At 51.2% G+C, this 19,079-nt stretch overlaps 1 protein-coding gene across 5 annotated transcripts in view; it reads left to right on the plus strand.

Annotated features, from left to right (window-relative positions):
* The window catches only part of HSPG2 (heparan sulfate proteoglycan 2), a 166,356-nt gene that overhangs the window by 73,939 nt on the left and 73,338 nt on the right, over positions 1-19,079 (plus strand). For 4 of the 5 annotated variants that reach the window (XM_027841414.1, XM_027841415.1, XM_027841416.1 and 1 more), the window contains exons 7-23: positions 3,234-3,368; positions 3,679-3,921; positions 4,055-4,174; positions 7,226-7,357; positions 7,638-7,782; positions 7,880-8,031; positions 9,826-9,972; positions 11,952-12,115; positions 12,198-12,377; positions 12,932-13,128; positions 13,895-14,042; positions 14,508-14,635; positions 14,864-14,950; positions 15,067-15,128; positions 15,638-15,705; positions 16,553-16,693; positions 18,009-18,191. In XM_027841414.1, the coding sequence (XP_027697215.1) occupies positions 3,234-3,368; positions 3,679-3,921; positions 4,055-4,174; positions 7,226-7,357; positions 7,638-7,782; positions 7,880-8,031; positions 9,826-9,972; positions 11,952-12,115; positions 12,198-12,377; positions 12,932-13,128; positions 13,895-14,042; positions 14,508-14,635; positions 14,864-14,950; positions 15,067-15,128; positions 15,638-15,705; positions 16,553-16,693; positions 18,009-18,191 (2,432 nt within the window). The remainder of the gene's footprint in view (positions 1-3,233; positions 3,369-3,678; positions 3,922-4,054; positions 4,175-7,225; positions 7,358-7,637; positions 7,783-7,879; positions 8,032-9,825; positions 9,973-11,951; positions 12,116-12,197; positions 12,378-12,931; positions 13,129-13,894; positions 14,043-14,507; positions 14,636-14,863; positions 14,951-15,066; positions 15,129-15,637; positions 15,706-16,552; positions 16,694-18,008; positions 18,192-19,079) is intronic. The other variant, XM_027841417.1, reaches the window with a different exon arrangement.

Consider the following 19,079-nt stretch of genomic DNA (forward strand, 5'->3'; position numbering starts at 1 on the left):
GCTGTGTGGGCTGCTGTTAAGCGGTTCAGTGCCTCCCCAGGGCATTTCTTTTGGAAACATCCCCTTTTAGTTGAGCCCAGCTGGGTCATTAATCCTGAGAAGCTGTTCTAGACCCACTCTGATCTTACCACTCTCATCACTGGTCCCTCCTTGCTGGTGTATGCCAGAGGGGAGATGGGTACCAGGGACTAGGTTGCAAACCCTAGCTGGGTATACTTACTCTGTGCACCTCAGGGGAGCTACCCAAGGGAAGGGTCCCGTGGTGCCATGGGCTCCTGGCTGCCATACTCACCCATACTTCCTCTCTGCCTTCTCACCAAAATGGCGTCGCCATACCCAACACCCCTTCAGGACCAACATGGCACCCATTTTATTTGGGTCAACCACCCTTCGTCACATATGACAGTACCGTCTTTTTTCTTGATGCCCCAGAATACTGTCCATGGATAGCAATCTTTTCCCTTTCTAATTATCTTGATGGGGTTAGGAAGTGGGGAGGGGATCCATCACCTGGGTCCCCTTCTCCCACACCTCAGCCCTGAGCTTCCCTTCATCCTCTAATAACCTGTGTACCTCAGACTTTGTTATGCCCATGCCAATACCTGTCCAGGTATTGACCAAGCCTGGAACTTGTGCCAAGCCCCCTGACCATATCAGTCAGACTCATGGCCCCAAATGTGCCACAGGGACTGGAGACCTCACCTTCGTCCAGGGTTTACCCCTTTTCTGTGTCCTCCACTTTCCCTTTCTGTGTACCTCCCATCCAAATGCATCTCCTCATGCAGCCCCCTCACCCCCCCAAAACCTTGTACTTGGGTATGAGATATGGAATGTGTCCCTACTCACCCTCAGGTATATTTGCTCTGAAAAGCCAAGGCTCACCCCAAAGGAATCGGTTACTAAAGGTTATTTCAGGCACTAGTAGGTAGAGGACAGATCTTTTTAAGCCGAGAGAGAGGGTTTTCTTAGCATGTCTCACAGCCAATGGCTGACTGCCTTGGGATGGAAGAAAAAGGGTGAGGAAGGAACAGAAATTGAGGGCAGAATATGGCAGAAAAAGTACTGGATTTAGGGTCAAAGGACCTGTATTCAGATCTCTGTTTTTCTGCTTGCTGGCTGTGTGACCTTGAGCCAGGACCTTAACCTCTCTGAGCCTCAGGTTCCCAAGGTCCCTTTCAGCTCTAATATTCTGTGCTCCAAAAGCCCGTTCACCTCTGACATTCCATATTCTAATAGTCTGTCCTGTCTAGAATTCCTTCCAACCCTAATGCTGCCATCACAGAGCAGGGGCCATGGGACCATAATGCCATAATGACCCTAATGCCCTACGCTGCTTACTAGGCCTACTCTCAGATGACCAAGGGCAAGCCCAGTGCTGTTCTTCCACATTCATTCATTCATTCACTCATCAGATAGCCCCTTTGTGCCTCATTATTCCCATGTGCCACATCCAGGTAATATTTCTTTTCCCTACCTCAAAATACTAGAAGCATGGGAGCTTTATTCATATTGTTGTAATTTCAGTGGACTCAACCCTCTATGTTGGCACATGGGATGAACCAGCCCGAGCTTCCACCCTCAAGGGCAATCTAGCATTTCTGAAGCACCTACTATATGCCAGATTTTTGGAATGCAAATAGAAAATCGGGACCACCCCTGTCTTCAACAGTTTTATGTTTTACTAGGAGGATATTACATGTTTCTCTAAGGAAATAGAAGAATTGGTTTTTTAACTAGACCTGTGAGAAATTCCCTCCACTAAAGCACCTGGGAACCTTCTCTTAGAATCTAGAGGGTTGACTGGGGGCACTGAAAGATTGAATGCCTTGCCCTGGGTCACAGCCATGATGAGTCAGAGGTGAGACTGGAACCCAGGTCTTCCTGACCCCAAGGCCGTCTCCTCATCCATCATGCCTCATATATACCAAACAAATACCTAATTTTGGCATGGGGGCAATAACAATTGGAGGGATGAGGAAAGACCTTGAAGGAGATGCTTAAGCTGAGCCTTAAAGGGAGTGGGAAGGTTCTAGAGGCAGGTGAGGAGGGAGGCAGGTGCAGGCATGGGAAACAAGTCTATGCAAGGGCAGAAGATGGAATCTTATATGGGGAACAGCATAATAGCTGGAATTGAAAGGAATAACGTGTACTCATCTGGGAAAGAGAAGCTGGAGCCAGATTGTGCAGGGCTTTCAATCTCAAGGGGAGAAATATTTGCTTGGTCTTCTGGGCAATAGGGAGGAGTATATTGAAGAGAGAGGTGTCTTGGTCAGAGCCAGGCTTTAGGACTCTCTCTGGCAGCTGTGTGGAAAATGGGCTGGAGAGAGGAGAGACCTGGGGCAGGCTCACCCACCAACAGGCTATAGAGTTGATGAGGGGCTGCACCAGATGGGTCATCATGTAGGAAGAGGAAAAGGGACATACGGGAGAGATGTTGAGGAGGGAAGACTGACAAGAGTAGGTCATTTATTTATCTATGGGGGTGAAGGGTCAAAGATGACTCCTAGTTTGGAAACCTGGGCCACTGGAAAGACTGAGGTGCCCTTGATAGAAATAGGAAAGCTAGCAGGAGAGCTAGGTTGAAGGGGGAAGTTAATGAGATTTCTTTTGAACATGTTGAATTTGAGATGCCTACACGTCATCCAGGAGACAGCTGGTGATGCAGGCTCAAGAGGGAGATGAGGGCTGGGCACATGGGAGTCATTTGTAGAGAAATGCTAGGTGAATCCATCCAGCAGATGAGAACACTGAGATAGTATAGAGAAAAAAGACAACAGGGCCCAGGACAGAGCCCTGGGGGCTCCCCCATGCATAGAAGGACTGTGCATGGATAGTTCTTCTGCATTGAGACTGAGAAGGATGGGTCAGACAGGTAGGAGGAGAATCATAATGTAGTGATATGAAAACCCAAGGAGGAGAGGATTACCCAGGAGGTGGTCACTAGTGACAGACCCTACCTTGACATCAAAGAGGGTAATAAGACAGAAGCATAGATTGCTGTGAATGTTAAAAGAATATGAACAGCCCAACCAGGGCTTGAGAGCTGGGATACCCTGGTGCCCAATAGGCTAGGAAGCCTTGGTCTGCCCCCATGCAATCTTTCCCCAAGTCCCCCACTTAACCATGGCCCAGCATTGCCTCATGATCCGAGACCTCTCTGCTCCCCAGTTTCCTTAACTGCTTGGCACTGACTGTCCCTCCCTCCTTCCCCAACCATTCCTATCTTCCTATAGTGACACCCCGCTCCCGGCTCTGCACGGAAAAAGAATTTGCCTGCCGGACCCACAATGAGTGTATAGCCCTTGAGTATCGCTGTGATCGGCGGCCAGACTGCAGGGACATGTCTGATGAGCTCGATTGTGGTGAGGGTCAGTGGGGGTCAAGGTGGTGGTGGGGAGGGTAGGAACAGACCAGAGTCAGGTGGACATGGGAGTGCACCTGAGGAGTATTCAGATGTGGAGCAGTCCAGGTAGTGGGCATGAGGAATGGGCCAGAGCAGTCTTGTGGTAAGGGGTAGGCTGTTGGGAATGAAGAATAGGGCAGAAAGGACTAAGAAGGATTGGCTAGACAGGTGAGGTAGAAGACCATGACAAGGGACCAGAAAGTAGGCACCAGGAGGAGGGACCCCTTTCTCAAGACAATTCACTGATATTTCTTCCCTCCATTATCCACTTACAGAGGAGCCCACTCTACCAGAATCCACAGTTCCACCTCCAAGGACCCCAGCCCCAACCATGCCACAGGTACCGTGGACAGCACCTGCCCTGTCCTACCTCCCAGCCGGCCCACCTGGCCCAGCTGGCCTACCCCAGCTCTGTGGACAACACGAAGCCTCATGTACCAGTGGGCAGTGCATCCCTAAAAATTATTTCTGTGATGGGCAAGAAGACTGCATGGATGGCAGTGATGAGGAGAACTGTGGTAAGTGAGATGGGGCAGGAACTGAGGGGCAAGTGGCCCCAGGCCTTTCTCCTCTCCTCCTCTCAGGCCAAGGAGAAGGCCTGTGAGGAGCGGGGAGATCACTGGCAGAAGCCATTACTTGTTGTCCTTTCAGATCCCTCCTTGCCCTGTGAGCCCAATGAATTCCAGTGCAGGGATGGACGCTGTGCCCTCAAGCTCTGGCGATGTGACGGGGACTTTGACTGTGAGGACCGGACTGATGAAGAAAACTGCCGTGAGTTCTCAACTGCCCAATCATTGCCTTCCTTCCACCAGCTCAGGCCAGGAAAAGTCTGCAAACCACCCCCTAAACTGGGGGAGGAGGAAAGCTTTGGGTTTTCTATAGGACAGCTCCCTCTTAGCCTCACTATGTCACAGTGCAAGCTAATCCAGCATCATTTACAAAACACCCAAATCTTTTCTACTTAGCTAGGATTGCATAGGACGTAGAAGAGCTATGAGCCACCTGAGAACAGAGAATATGAAGTCACAGAACCAAAAGGGGCCTTAGAACACAGAATGTCAGAGCTGGAAGGGGCCTTAGAACACAGAATGTCAGAGCTGAGAGGACCCTTAGAACAGGGAATGTCAGAGCTAGGAAGACCCTTAGAACACAGGATGTCAGAGGTGGGAGGGAGCTTAGAACAGAGAATGTCAGAGCTGGGAGGGAGCTTAGAACACAAAATGTCAGAGCTGGGAGGGCCCTTAGAACAGGGAATGTCAGAGCTAGGAAGGCCCTTAGAACACAGGATGTCAGAGGTGGGAGGGAGCTTAGAACAGAGAATGTCAGAGCTGGGAAGGAGCTTAGAACATAAAATGTCAGAGCTGGGAGGGCCCTTAGAACACAGGATGTCAGAGCTGGGAGGGACCTTAGAGCACAGAATGTCAGAGATGGAAGGGACTTTAGAACAAAGAACATTACAACTGGGAGGGGCCTTAGAACAAAGAATCCTGGGGCTGGGAAGTATATAAAATATTGGAAGTTAAAGCTTGGAGAATATTTAGATTTTTAAAAAATTTTTTTTGTGAGGTAAGTGGGGTTAAGTGACTTGCCTAGAGTCACACAGCTAGTGAGTGTTATGTGTCTGAGGCCAGATTTGAACTCCTGACTCCAGGGCCAGTGCTCTCATCACTGCACCGCCTAGCTGCCCCTTTGGAGAATATTTAGAACATAGAATTTTGGAACCAGAAAGGACTCTAGAACATAACCTGATAGAACCGCTAGAACAGGCCTAGCACCCAGGGTGATAGAACTGGGAGAACCTTAGAGATTATCTCACACAGTGCTCTCATTTTGCAGATGAGGAAACTGCAACCTAGAGAGGGGAAGTCTTGAGCTCCCCAAGGTCATGCAGGGAGTCTGGAGCAGAGCTGAGTTTTGAACACACATGCTCCCCATCCAGCGTTCCACACTGCCTCCCCAACCAAACAGCCTACACCAAGTAGTGTGGCTGCATTGAAAGGCACTCCCAAGGAGGGGAAAGCCATCCAACTTTGGCATCCTACTTTTGCTACCTTCTCTTCCTCCTCCCCCTTTGAGGCTCATACCAGCTCCCTCTAGCCTCAGCAGAGCTGCCCTCTCTTGCCAAACCTGCTCCCACCAAGCTCACACTTGCCTTGGGAGCTGGAGAGAGAATGAAGTACTTGGCTCCAGAGATCTTCCCTTGGAATCCCCTGTCTGGCCACAGGCAACAATGACCATTTTGGGTAGAGGCTTAGTGTAGCAAGGAGGAGGTGATGGTGTCAGGAAGCCACGGTATATCATCAGTTAATTTCCTGCTCCCCACCTTACCTAAAGGAGCTGCCTCTGTAGGAGGACCCCTGCACCAATGACAGTTTTTATGGGGCAAAGTGTGTGTATGAGAGCGAGAGACTGTGGGACATTGTCATGCTTGTGTGTTTGAGACTGTGTGTTTGTGTCTGACTGACTATGATATTGTTGTGTTGTGTACCTGAGACTATATGGTTGTGTGTGACTGATGTTGTCATGTGTGTCTGAGACTGTGTGTGACTGTGATGTTGTGTTGTGTATATGTATTGTGTGTGATTGTGATATTGTCATGCTGTGTGTCTGAGACTGTTTAGTTGTGTGTGACTGACTGATAATTGTCATGTGTGTTTGAGACTGTGTCATTGTGACTATGAGATTGTCATGTTGTGTGTCAGAGACTGTGATTGTGTGTGACTGTGACATTGTCATGTTGTGTATCTGAAACAGTATGGTTGTGTGTGACTGACATTGTCAGGTTGTGTGTCTGAGATTGTGATTGTGTGTAACTGACATTATTTGAGACACTATGGGGTATGTTATCAAAGGCACTAGGAGAGATACAAAGTTAATTGAATGCACTTATTTATGAATGCAAAGTTTAGGGAACACAAGGGTTCCTGTCTTCATAAAATTTACTAATCAATCAATCAACAAGCATTGATTAAGCACCACTTTTGCCATGAACTGTGCTATCAGGGCTATAAAATCTATGCTCAGGTAGCTCACCTCCCAGGTATCCTGTATGTATCTCATATGTACAGAATTGTTCACATGTCATCTCCCCCATGGGAGCTCCTTGAGGGCAGGAACTGTCTTTTGCCTTCCTTTGTATCCCCAGAGCTTAGCACACAGTAGGTGCTTAATCAATGCATGTTGATTGACCAATTGATACCATTACATGATAAACACATTGGAGTTCTGCTGAACAAAGTGCTGCAGGAGACTTCAGGAAAGTGCAAGAAAGTCAGGTGAAGGAGGCTGAATGGGTTTGGTAGCATCAGATGGGGAAAGGTCTTAAGTGCCAGGAATAGGGTTTGAGCTCTAATGGACAATTTCTGATTGGGGGAAGGAGATGACTAGGTCTCTGCTTAAGGAAGTTAGTCTGGCAAAGGAATATGGTTGGAATAATTTGGTAAAGAGTTAGACTAGACAGCTATTAAGGTCCCTCCCAGCTGTAAAATTCTCTGATTCTTGTGCCTGAGGGGAGACAGAGACAGAGACTTGTGCCAGTCAGAGACTCTTGACCTAAGTAATCTGGTGTGTCTGTGTGACCTCTTGTATGAGATTGTGTGACATGGACTGAGTGTGACCTTGTGTGTCTGCGTATGTGTGAGACATTGTGTGATATGATGTGTGTGACCTTGTTAATATGAGACACAACGTGATACGATGTATGTGAAAACCTCTCTGTCTATGACTGTACCATTGTGGGTGACCTCCCTCTGGGTACAAGGGGCCCTCTGCCCAGAGCTGCATTTCCCCTGTGCCCACACTGTGCTTTCTGTGCCCTTACAGCCTCCAAGCTCCCAGAGGAGGTCTGTGGACCGACCGAGTTTCGCTGTGTCTCCACGAACACTTGCATCCCGTCCAGCTTCCACTGTGATGACGAGAGTGACTGCCCAGACCGTTCGGACGAGTTCGGCTGCAGTGAGCAGAGTGGGAAGGGAGGGCACGAGGGAAGGGGCCCTGGCTTCTGGAGCAGGCTCTGAGAGCGGATCTCAGGGGGCTTTCACTCGTGGTTTCTGGTCTCAGCTCCACTGCTGCCTGGCCCTGTGCCCCTTTTCTGGCTCCCCGTTTCTCCACCTGTCCAGCAAATTTTCCTGGGCCCCCTTTCTTTGCCCCCTGTGCCCCTTCCTCCTCTCCCCCCTGCCACATTTAGAGCTCCCTCCTCCTTCGCCTCCAGCATCCTCTCCCTCTGTGCCCGTAGTGCCCCCCCAGGTGGTGACCCCACCCCAGGAGTCAGTTCAAGTGTCCCGAGGCCAGACAGTAACCTTCACCTGTGTGGCCATTGGTGTGCCCACCCCCATCATTAACTGGAGGCTCAACTGGGGTCATATCCCCTCACACCCCAGGTATGGTGAGAGTTTAGGAACTCAGGGAGGGGGAGGGGTTTCCCTACTCCCAGAAGGCTCTGGGCTGAACTTTGTGCTCCTCCATACTACGGCCCAGGGTGAAAGTGACCAGCGAGGGTGGCCGGGGTACCCTGACCATTCAGGACGTGAAGGAGGGTGACCAAGGAGCTTACACTTGTGAGGCCATGAACTCGCGGGGCATGGTGTTTGGCATCCCAGACGGTGTCCTGGAGCTCATCCCCCAGCGAGGTACGAAGCGGGCAGTGGGGCCAGACCGGCCCTGGTGGTGGGAGGGAGGGCCTGTGACTGGTCATGTCCCAGAGTGACGTGGATGGAGCAGGGGAGAACTCTGCTCACCGGTGCTGGCTGGCCAGGACAGCTGGAGGCCCATGAGTATGTCCCCAAGAACTGTTCAGCATGGAAATGGACAGAGGGCACAGGGAAGGCCACCACCCCCATTCTGCTGCAATTTAAAACACACTGACAAAAATGGGAGAAAATCTGACTCCTCAAGGCCCTTGTGAAGGGAAAGCCGGGGCTGGGGATGGTGGAAAGGAAGCTGCATTTGGAGGCAAGAGATCGGGATTTGGGTCTGGACGAATGCTCACTAGCTATGTAACTCTGGCCAAGTCGCCCCCGGGAGCCCTCAGTTTTCTCATATGTAAAATGGGAACAATCATACCCATACTTGCATTACCTCCCTCCAACAGAGTTACCATGATGAAGGTGCTGTGCAAACCCTAACAGGCTACAGACATGGGGACTTCAATTGCCTCATCAGACTGCCCCTCCCCAGGCCAGAAAAATGTTCCTGAGAAGGAGGCCCTCACAGATTTCCAGTGTCCCATGTAGTAGTACCTATGAAGAATTCCCATTAGAAGCAGCTCATGGCACTGTGGTTAGAGTACTGGACCAAGAGTTAGGAAGACCTGAGTTCAAATCCCACCTCAGACACTTGGTAGCTGTGTAACCCTGGGAAAGTCACATAACTTTGGTCTGCCTCAGTTCCCTCATCTGTAAAATGGGGTTAATAACAGCACCTACCTCGTAAGGCTGTTGTGAGGCTCAAATAAGATATCTGTAAAGTACTTAGCCAGTGCCTGGTGCAGAGTAGATATCCACTTTAGTTTCTTCTTCCTTCTGTTAGCGTTACCCAAAATAAAAACTCACTTCCATCCCTATAAAACCTTCAAGGTTATAAAGCGTTTTCCTTAGAGCAGCTTTGTGAGATTGGCAGTGCAGGTATTATTTATTATTGTCCCCATTTTACAGATGATGGCACTGAGACTCAGAGAGGTCATAAGATCATGGGCTTAGAGCTCAGAGGGACCCCAGAGGCCTTCTAGTTCAACCCCTCATTTTTGAAACTGAGGTCTAGAAAGGTGAAGTGATCCAGAGTCACATAGGTAACTAGCTTCGGAGGTCACATGTGACCCCAAGCCCTCTGACCCAGTGTTGTTTCTGCACCTCCCCCTATTCCTACCAGGATGGTTTCCCTCCCATTCCACGTACACTACCTCTGCACCTTTGCTCATGCTGGGCCCAGGCCCCCTATAGATACCACTCTTTCTCATCCTCTCCACCCAGCTAATTGCTCAAACTCCTTCCCCCTTCCTCTAAGGCCTGTCATGAAGCCTAGGCCACCCAGCTAGTAACTGATAGCTAATATCTGCATTAATATTTTTTAAGGTTTGTAAAGTGCTTTCTATATATTATCTCATTTGACAGTGAATGTCGGAGCTGGGATTTTGAACCAGTCCTCTGCCTCCTCTCAGGAACAGCAAAAGGGGCAGCTCTTTATTGCCCACCTGGTAGAAGTAGGGCATAATGGAAAGAAACCTGGCTTTGGAGGCACTGGATTCAAATCCTACCTTTGTGACTTTGGGCCAGTCTTTTTGCTGCTCTTGGCCCATTCATTTCTTCCCTTGTCCTCCGTGGTCCCTCCCTAGGGATGAGGCTATCCCAGTGAAGGGCCACCCCCACCTCAGGGTGCTGTCCCCTGACCAAGGCTTCTGGCTTGACACCGATGCCCTCTGCCCCCAGGTCCCTGCCCTGATGGGCATTTCTACCAGGAGGACAGCGCCACATGTCTGCCATGCTTTTGCTTTGGCATCACCAGCCTGTGCCAGAGCAGCAGCCGCTACCGAGATGTGATCCAGCTGCGATTCGACAGACCCAATGACTTCAAAGGTAGGGGGAGGGTGGGCACAAGGTTGCTTGGAGGCTGGTCCTTTTGGAACTCAAGCCAGAGGCCACCTCAGAGTGGGAACCAGAGGGGCAGGGTGCGGGTAACATTGCCAGCTTCAGGGAGGGAAATGCCATTTTGGGAAAATGGAAATGCACATCATTCGTTCCCCAGACATAAAGTGCCTACTGGAGACAGAGGCCGGTGAATAGCTGGGGATAGAGTATGGGCTGGGGGTGAGCAGGGGAATGCAAAGCTTACTCTGCCAGGTCGCTGCTGTCGTGGAACAGTCTGAGGGCTGGACAGCACACAGTCTCAGGTAACAGGTACCCAGGTAATAGAGTGAGGCAGTGAGATGCAGTGGTCAGGAAATCTGGGTTCAAACTGCTCCTCCAAAGCTCACTGCCTGTGACCTTGGGCAAGTCTCAACAGCTCTGTGTGCCTCAGTTTCCTCATCTCTAGATTGATGGCTTCTAAGGTCCCTTTCTGGGGCAGCCAGGTGGCTCAGTGGATAGCGTGCTGGGCCCGGAGTCAGGAAAACTCCTCGTCGTGAGTCCAAATCCAGCCTCATACACTTGTTAGCCGTGTGACCCTGGGCAAGTCACTGAACCCTGTTTGCCTCAGCTTCCTCATCTGTAAAGTGAGCTGGAGAAGGAAACGACAAACCATTCCAGTATCTCTGCCAAGAAAGCCCCAAATGGGGTCATGAAGAGTTGGACACAGCTGAAAACAACTCTAGACTTCCAGCTTTCAATGGAGGATTCTACAATCTGCGGAGTAAATTGTGTTTCTTGTGGTCCTCTGTGGGTCTGAGATCACTTGGCTAGACTCGTAGCCTTGTAGAATTGGAGAGACCTCATAGGCTGTCTAGCGCCATCCCTGCTCAAAGCAGGTGTCCCTCTCACAAGTGGGTGTCCGGCCTTGCCTTGAAGACGCCAGAGACACAGAACCCTGGAACCACAGAACCAAGGCACCTAGCTTCTTGTTAGAGTAATCAGATTATTCCAGGAATCAGAGCTTGCCTCCTGGGCGTTCCTTCACACCCCCCCTCCAGCTCCTCATTCAGGCCTCCATGACCAAGCAGAAAAAATGGAATCTTACTTCCATATGGCAGCTTTTTACATAATTGAGGACAGAATCCTTGTGTTTCCCCCAAGTCTTTGCCAGGACTAGACATGTTTAGCTTAGTTTGCTCTCAAAATTACTGTTTAGAAACATGAAAGCTGTGGAAATTAAGGAGGAGGGAAATTTCCTCCCATTTTTCAATGATGGAGGTGGGGAAGAACCATCTCTGAGAAAGAGTATCTGCCCGAGGGTTGTTCAGACTCAGGCCATTGCCTCGCTCGGTATAGATTTCAGGCCCCAGCTCGAATCCTGGGCTGGGGGCTGGAGGGTCAGCAACGATTAGCGAGCATTTATTAAGTGTTTGCTATATACCAGGCCCTGAGCTGAGAATTTAAAGAAAGGCGGAAACAAGGTCTCTGCCCTTAAGGGGCTTCCCCTTCTAATGGGGAAGACGGCGTACAAACAGCTCCGTACAGCCAAGATATGTACAGGGTGCAGGGGAGCTGACCTCAGAAGGGAAGGCAATAGCTGGAGGGGAGGGGGGCACGGGACACCAGGAAAGGCCGTCTGCAGAGAGTGGGGTTGGAGCCAAGCCTTGAGGGAAGCTAAGATGCAGAGAGAGGAGAGAGAACATTCCAGGTAAGGAGGATGGCCAGGGAAAAGGCCCAGAGCTGGCCAGGATAGCCAGGTCCTACAGGATGTGGAGCCCAAGTGGGAGAAGATGGGAGAGGAAGGCTTTACACTGGGAGGGGCTTGAAATGCCAAAAGGAGGGTTTTATGTTTGATCTGGGAGGAAACGGAGCCCCTGGAGATTGTGTAGGGGAATGATACAGGCTGGCTTGGCTGGCCAAGGTCCGGAGCAGCTGGAGGAGTGGGTCTCAGAGCCCAAAGCCCTCACTGCATCTCCTCTCCTTACCAGGGGTGAATGTGACGATGCCCGCCCAGCCTGGCATGCCGCCCCTGTCCTCCACCCAGCTCCAGGTAGACCCCCAGCAGCAGGAGTTTCAGTTGGTCGACCTGTCCCGCCGCTTCCTCATCCTCGATTCCTTCTGGGCGCTGCCCCAGCAGTTCCTTGGGAACAAGGTGAGGGGGCCAGGCTACCCACTCATGGTCTTGCATACCCGTGGGCAGACCCATGGCTAACTCTCTTTCTTTCTCGGGGCAGGTGGACTCCTATGGAGGCTTCCTCCGCTACAAAATACGCTATGAAGTGTCTCGGGGGTCCTTGGAGCCTGTGCAGAAGGCCGACGTGGTGCTCGTGGGGGGTGGACATCGCCTCTTCTCAAGGGGCCACACGCCCACCCATTCTAAGGTTCTGAACCAGCGTCAGATCCAGTTCACCGAGGTGAGTGATGGCCTGTGGGGTTCATGGTCAGTCTGATAGAGAGAGCGCAAGCTTTGGGGTCCAAGAAAGCATCCTAAGAGTTCTAGGCTCTAACTCTGACTATACCACGAAGGAGCTGGGTATCCTCCCCTCTCTAGGGCTCAGGCTCCCCACCCGTAAAATGGGAATAATAAGGCCAACACAAAAATGTCAGGTGGGAGTGAACAAATCCTACTGGAAATATCAAGCTAGACTCGCCCTTATGTTCCAATGGGGAGGACACACATGAAAAGAATTCTTACTGAGGAAGGAAAAACCTTTGTTAGGGGAGGCTTCCTGGAGGAGGTGGGCCCTTCCTTGGGCCTTGAATGTCAGCATAAGAAGGTCATTGTTTGTACTGTAGGCTGCTTGTTGGAACAAAGAGAAATGCCCCAACTTGGATGTGGGGAAGGGCCTTGGAGGAGGGGATGGAAGTAAAGGAGAAGGATGGGGCCGAGGGTGGAGAAGGGGTCAGGAGGAGAGCCCAGGAGGTCCAGGGAGCTGAGCGGTCCTCTGCCTCCCACCCCTCCTCACAGGAGCACTGGGTCCATGAGTCGGGTCGGCCAGTATCGAGGGCTGAGCTGCTGCAGACCCTGCAGAGCCTGGAGGGCCTTCTCATCCAGACCGTGTACAACAACAAGATGGCCAGCGTGGGCCTGAGTGACATCGCCATGGACATCACGGCCACCAGCCCTACCCCCCACGGGCGTGTCCACAGTGTTGAGGAGTGCAGGTGACCCCCTGGGGCCGCGCCAGGGCAGGGGGAAGCTGAGGGCTGGTGTCCGGGCGCCCTTGGGGCAGGGAACCTCCTCAGCTCCTCAAAGCCTGGATTTAGATCGAGAAGGCCTGGGTTCAAAACATGACTCTGCCCCTTATTCCCTGTGTGTCCTTGGGCAGGCCAGTTCACCTCTCTGGGCTTTGGTTACCTTAGGACCGGATGATTTCAGAGCTCTTTTGGTTGCAAATCCTAAGAACCTACTTCTTGTGCTTTTGTGAGAAATGTGGTTATAGAGGGGCAGCTAGGTGGCGCAGTAGATAGAGCACCAGCCCTAGAGTCAGGGTGACCCGTGTTCAAATATGGCCTCAGACACTTACTAGTTGCGTGACCCTGGGCAAGTCACTTAACCCCATTACCTCCAAAAAAAACAAAAACAACAACAAAAAAAGAATTATAGAAATATGAATTGCGTTGCTCTGCCATGTGAAGGGTCTGAGATTTCTTCTATGTAGGGAAATCTTGGTGTGGGAACTCCCCTCCACCACCACAGATCTCAGCCCTCCCTGTCTGTGACTTAGTAGATAAGTCACTTGCCTGAGGTCATGCAGTTGTGAGTGTCAGAGGGAGATATGAACCCAGGTCTTCCTGACTTGAAGCTCAACCTCTAGCGGTCATGCCATGCTATCTCCAGTCATTAACCCTTCAATGGACTGACGAGGTTGGAGGTAACAGACCCTTTCATCTCTAAGCCTGTGATTCTTTGTTTTGTCCCTCACCACAGATGTCCCATTGGCTATTCAGGCCTGTCCTGTGAGAGCTGTGATGCCCACTTCACCCGAGTGCCCACTGGGCCTTATCTGGGCACCTGCTCTGGGTGTAACTGCCATGGCCACGCCAACTCCTGCGATCCTGTGTATGGCCACTGTCTGGTGAGTGGTGCCCATGGAACTGGACAAACTGCTGTCCCATGGGGATGGGGCTGGGGAGGTGAGGGTCTGGCCCTGTCCTGCCTCCTCTAGATGCTTTTGTTCAGTTTGGGGCGCTGCATTTTAGGAAGGCCTGCGTGCTGTCATGGGACAGAGGAAGAAAACTTGTTACATGTGGCCCCAGAAGGGAGAACCGGGACTAGTCCTCATGATGGGAAAGACTTATCCCCCAGGGACTAGGAAATTTTGATTCAGGAGAAAGAACTTTATGGTAATCAGAACTGTCCCATGGTAGAACTAATAGGTAATGAGTTCCCCATCCCTGGAAGTGTTCAAGCAGATTCAGGATGGCTTTGTGCACTGGTGAGTGGTTGGACTAGCTCCTTTCCAGTCTGGGGAGTCTATGATTGCTCTCTGGGAGCATCTGGGGGTCTGAGTTCTGAGTCCCTCTCTCCACTGCCATCCCAGAACTGCCAACATAACACGGAAGGACCACAGTGTAACAAGTGCAAACCAGGGTTCTTTGGCGATGCCACACGCGGCAGTCCCACCGCCTGCCGGCCCTGCCCCTGCCCCTACATCGATGCCTCTCGAAGGTCAGTGTCCTCGGGGATGGTGAGTACATCTGACCTCGGACAGTGTACAACCGGCACCTTCTCTGGACCCAGATCCACCATGGCAGAGCCTCTGGCTGTGCCATGTCAATGTCCATCACCCTCAGTGTCCAGTGACCACCTCCCCCTGATTCCCCATGCCTACTTCCTTAATTTCCTAGTTCCTAGTCTACTTGGTGCCCTATACCAACTCCCCTCTAATGCTGACAGGTTCTCCAACACCTGTTTCCTGGACACGGATGGCCAAGCCACGTGCGATGCCTGTGCCCCTGGGTACACTGGGCGCCGCTGTGAGAGGTGAGGGCAGGATGTGGAGGGCAGGGTCCAGTTGGCATGGTCAAAGGAGAAGTGGGGGGTCCTACAGCACCCCAAATAACTCTGAGTGCTGCTGACACAGATTTATCTCTCCTCAGCTGTGCCCCTGGCTACGAAGGCAACCCTATTCAACCTAATGGCAAATGCAAACCAATCACCAGTGAGTAATGCCAGCCTCCGATTCTCGCCAGCCTCCTTTCACTAGCCCTTACTCCCACTGGGCCTTGGGAGGTCCCCTGAATGCCCTTACTTGGCAGCCCCAGCATCCAGGGGTGTCTCTCAATCTCAACTTTCAGTCACGCCCCTTCCCTGGTTTTTGGCTCCTAATAAAACACTAAGTTTGGGGCAGCTAAGTGGCACAGTGGATAGAGCACCAGCCCTGGATTCAGGAGGATCTGAGCTCAAATATGGCCTCAGACACATAACACTTACTAGCTGTGTGACCCTGAGCAAGTCACTTAACCCCATTGCCTAACCAAATTTAAAAAACAAAACAAAACTGTAAGTTCCCCAAGGCGGCCTCCTTTACTCTCCACTCCCAACTGCCCCGTGACCCTCTGAGTGCTACTAATGCCCTCTTGGTCATGACCCTTCTTGCCACCATCAGTGTGTACACTGTCCCTGCTCGGGTCTTACTAACACATTGTCCTCCCCTACCTTCTTCCCCAGCCCAGGCTATTGTGCGCTGTGATGAGCGGGGGAGCACTGGCACCTCTGGAGAATCCTGCCGCTGCAAGGTATGTCGGGCACCAGGCAGGGGTCAACTACACATTGCTATACCTGCCAAAGGTATTGAAAAATTTACCAAGTGCTTTCTTCACAACCATCGCATGAGAGCAGCAGTGTGTTATTATCCCCTCTTGATGGATTATGGAACTGAGGCTCGGAAAAGAGAAGGAACTTGCCCAAGGTCACACAGCTAATTGGCCTTGAGGTCCGGATTTGAACCTAGGTCTCCCCCTCCCAAGTCCAGTGTTCCTTCCGGTTGTATCCCCTTTCTGTTAAAAAAAAAATCGTTGCTGGATCTGATGTTCATCAGTCAGTCGGACAATCAACAAGCATTTATTAAGTGCTTACTGTATGCTAAGTGCTATGGATGCAAAGAAAGACCAAAGCAGCGCTGGCCCTCCGGGAGCGCACATTCTAAGGAAGGAAACAATATATGAATAATTCAGCACATACATGACAGAGAGAGAGGAAATGGAAGCTCATCTATCTGAAAGGGGAAAGCATTTATAGAATTCATATTTAACTTTGAGCAAGCCACCTCCCTTCCCTTGGCCTCAGTTTCTCCATACGTAAAACAAGGAGGTTGGATTAACCCTTCTCCAAGACTCCTTCAGGCTCTGAATCCCATCCCCCATGATCCTCGGCATTCCTCCCTCCCCATTCTCTCCCCCTTATCCCCAGCCCCCTCCCATCCCAATGCACACCCCCATAGCTCTAGGCCCAAGCCATCACAGCTTGAGATACCTTCTAAAAAGGCCAGGGAGCGGCCTCCTTCCTGGGAGGGGGTTACTTCTCTTCTGTCTGCCCCCTGGGGGCCACACCGCCTGAGCTGACACCGTGCTCCCTTCATTGCAGCCAAACGTGGTGGGCCGCCTCTGCAATGAGTGCTCCGATGGCACCTTCCACCTGAGCGCCAAGAATCCAGACGGCTGCCTCAAGTGCTTCTGCATGGGCGTGAGCCGCTTCTGTACCAGCTCCTCCTGGAGCCGGGACCAGGTGTGCAGGAAGCGGGATGGAGGAGAGTGAGGGCAGGGGGAGGGGGCCCAGAGGTGGGCGGGGCAGAGCTGGACCACAAGGTCAGAGGAGGAGTGCCTGCCCGAGGGGGCTCCGAGCCTTGTGGGCATTCGCCTGCCCAGATAAACTGCCTGCCTAGGAAAAGACTCTTCTGGCATGATACACATGCTGTCCTCAGGTGCCTCATCCGAGGGCATCCTGAGTCAACAAAGGCTGTGCCGGCTGAGTGCAGGCCCTAGCAGGTACTTCCCAACTGAGAAGACCTTGAGACCTGGCGATGTTCCAGGTGTCTATTGTTTGAGGACCATGAGAGACATGGTCTAAAGAGGCCTGGGTCTGAATGATATCTCTGCCACATAATACCTTGGGCAACTCCACTGGCCTGGGCTTCTGTGTTCTCATTTGTCAAAGGAATGGGTTGTACTCCATGGCCTCCTGGGTCCTTTCAGCTCTAGAGCTAGTCTCCTATGACCCTGGACCCCGGCTTGCCAGGTCAGCTAGTAGAGGATGGATTTTTTTTCAGTGTCAGGAGTACGTTTGCACTCAGACAAACTGGGTCTGAAATCTGGCTCTACCACATCATTAATATCTGTGTAACCCATTGCCCTGTGCCTCAGTCTCCTATTCTGTTAAATCAGGGTTGTATAAATCTTGTAAGTTTGTAAACTGTAAAATCAGGCCTCTGAAGCCCCTTGCACGTCATATCCATGATCACTGTGACTAGCTCTGCTAAGTGCCAGGAAGTTCGCTAAGTCGGCTGCCAGAGGGATGATTTTTTTTTCAGCCATAGCAGATCCTGAGCCCATTTTTAAAATATCATTATTATTTGAAAAATATGTGCTTGACTCTTCCTTTTGGCATGGAAACGACTCTGGGATCTCAAAAGCTCCGGCATGTTCCATGCCGCTGGAAAAGTGTCAAGTATGGGTCTGGTGACAGATTGTATCAACTGATGACCAGCCTAGCTAGGTTCCCGAGGGCTGCACTCCTGGGGGTAAATATTTCTTTTTCAATCCCTGGAATCCATTAAACTGGCTCATGAGGCACCAAGATTACAATCTGCATCTGTGGTAGGCTTCCCTTCACAGGCAGGTCTTGGAAACATCACAATGGAAATCTAAATGGTGCTGCCTTTTTGTTCTTTGAAGGTGATCACGGGCTCTGGGTGGGCACAAGCTTTGGCACGTCCTCCCAAGGCTCCAAGGATGGACTCAAGCTGGGCAGGGGCCTGGGGCAGACGGAGGGCCTCCTGCCTCCCTTGCCCCAGGCCCACACTCTCTCTCCCCCTCTTTCCCAGGTGCATGGGGCTTCCCAGGCTGGCGATCACACCCAGTTCAGCCTGTCCAAGGCAGCAGGCGATCACAGCACAAGTGAGGGCATCTCTTCCCCTGTGCCTGGGGAGCTGGCTTTCTCCAACTTCCACAGCCTGCTCCCTGGCCCCTACTTCTGGAACCTCCCCTCAAAGTTTCAAGGAGACAAGGTGAGCAGACAAGGGGCCAGAGGGAAAAGGAGAGAGGAGGAAATTGCTTTCCTCTTTCATGGGAGAGGGATAGAATGGGCCACATGTCATCCCTGTGTTGATTGGTTGTTCATTCTGCTTCACTCGAGTTAAGCAGAAGAGGTATAATCAGAAATGATTGTGATATAAATTAGTAGGCATCAATAAAACTTCAAAACAAAAGGCTAGATTTAAAATATAGGGAAAAAAAGATGGGTGAAAAATCAATGGTTAGAAAGAAGAGGACTCCCGATTGCCTCACCAAAAAAAAGCTTAAAAAAAAAAAAAAGAAAGAAAAAAGAAAGAAGGAGGGAAGGCATTCGGGAAGGCACCAGGAGCAAGAGTGAGCCTTAGCTGAGGCATGGAGGGCCTAGAGAAGCAGGCACTTCCAGGGAGCTAGAGAGTGTCCATTTTGGTTAAGGTCTGGGATTCGTGGAGGGAAAAGTACAAGAGCAGCTGGAAAGATAGAGTGGTATCAGATTGGGGAGGGATCCAAGTAGCAGGAAGGGAAGTTGGAGCAGAGAAGGAACTGCCACCAAGGGAGGGAGGGATTCAAGGGCTGCTGGGGACAGAAGGGACAGCACAATGAGCATCTTCTCTACCCCGTGCTCTGCCCTAGCAAGCAGGCACCTAATCACTGTTGAGTATGACCAGGGAAAAAGGACCCTCCCATGAGAAATGTAAATAAGAAATATAAATAAGCAAAGTAGTAAGTGTGGAGCTTAGAGAGTATGAGAGCTGGCAGGGGCCTTAGAATACAGAATGTCAGAGCTGGGAGGGCCCGTAGAAGCTGGCAGGGGCCTTAGAACACGGGATGGCAGAACTGGGAGATGCCTTAGAACACAGAATATCAGAGCTGGGAGAGGCCTT

This window comes from Vombatus ursinus, unplaced genomic scaffold (genome assembly GCF_900497805.2).
Source record: "Vombatus ursinus unplaced genomic scaffold, bare-nosed wombat genome assembly UNPS02014859.1, whole genome shotgun sequence".
In the NCBI taxonomy this organism is placed as follows: Eukaryota; Metazoa; Chordata; class Mammalia; order Diprotodontia; family Vombatidae; genus Vombatus; species Vombatus ursinus.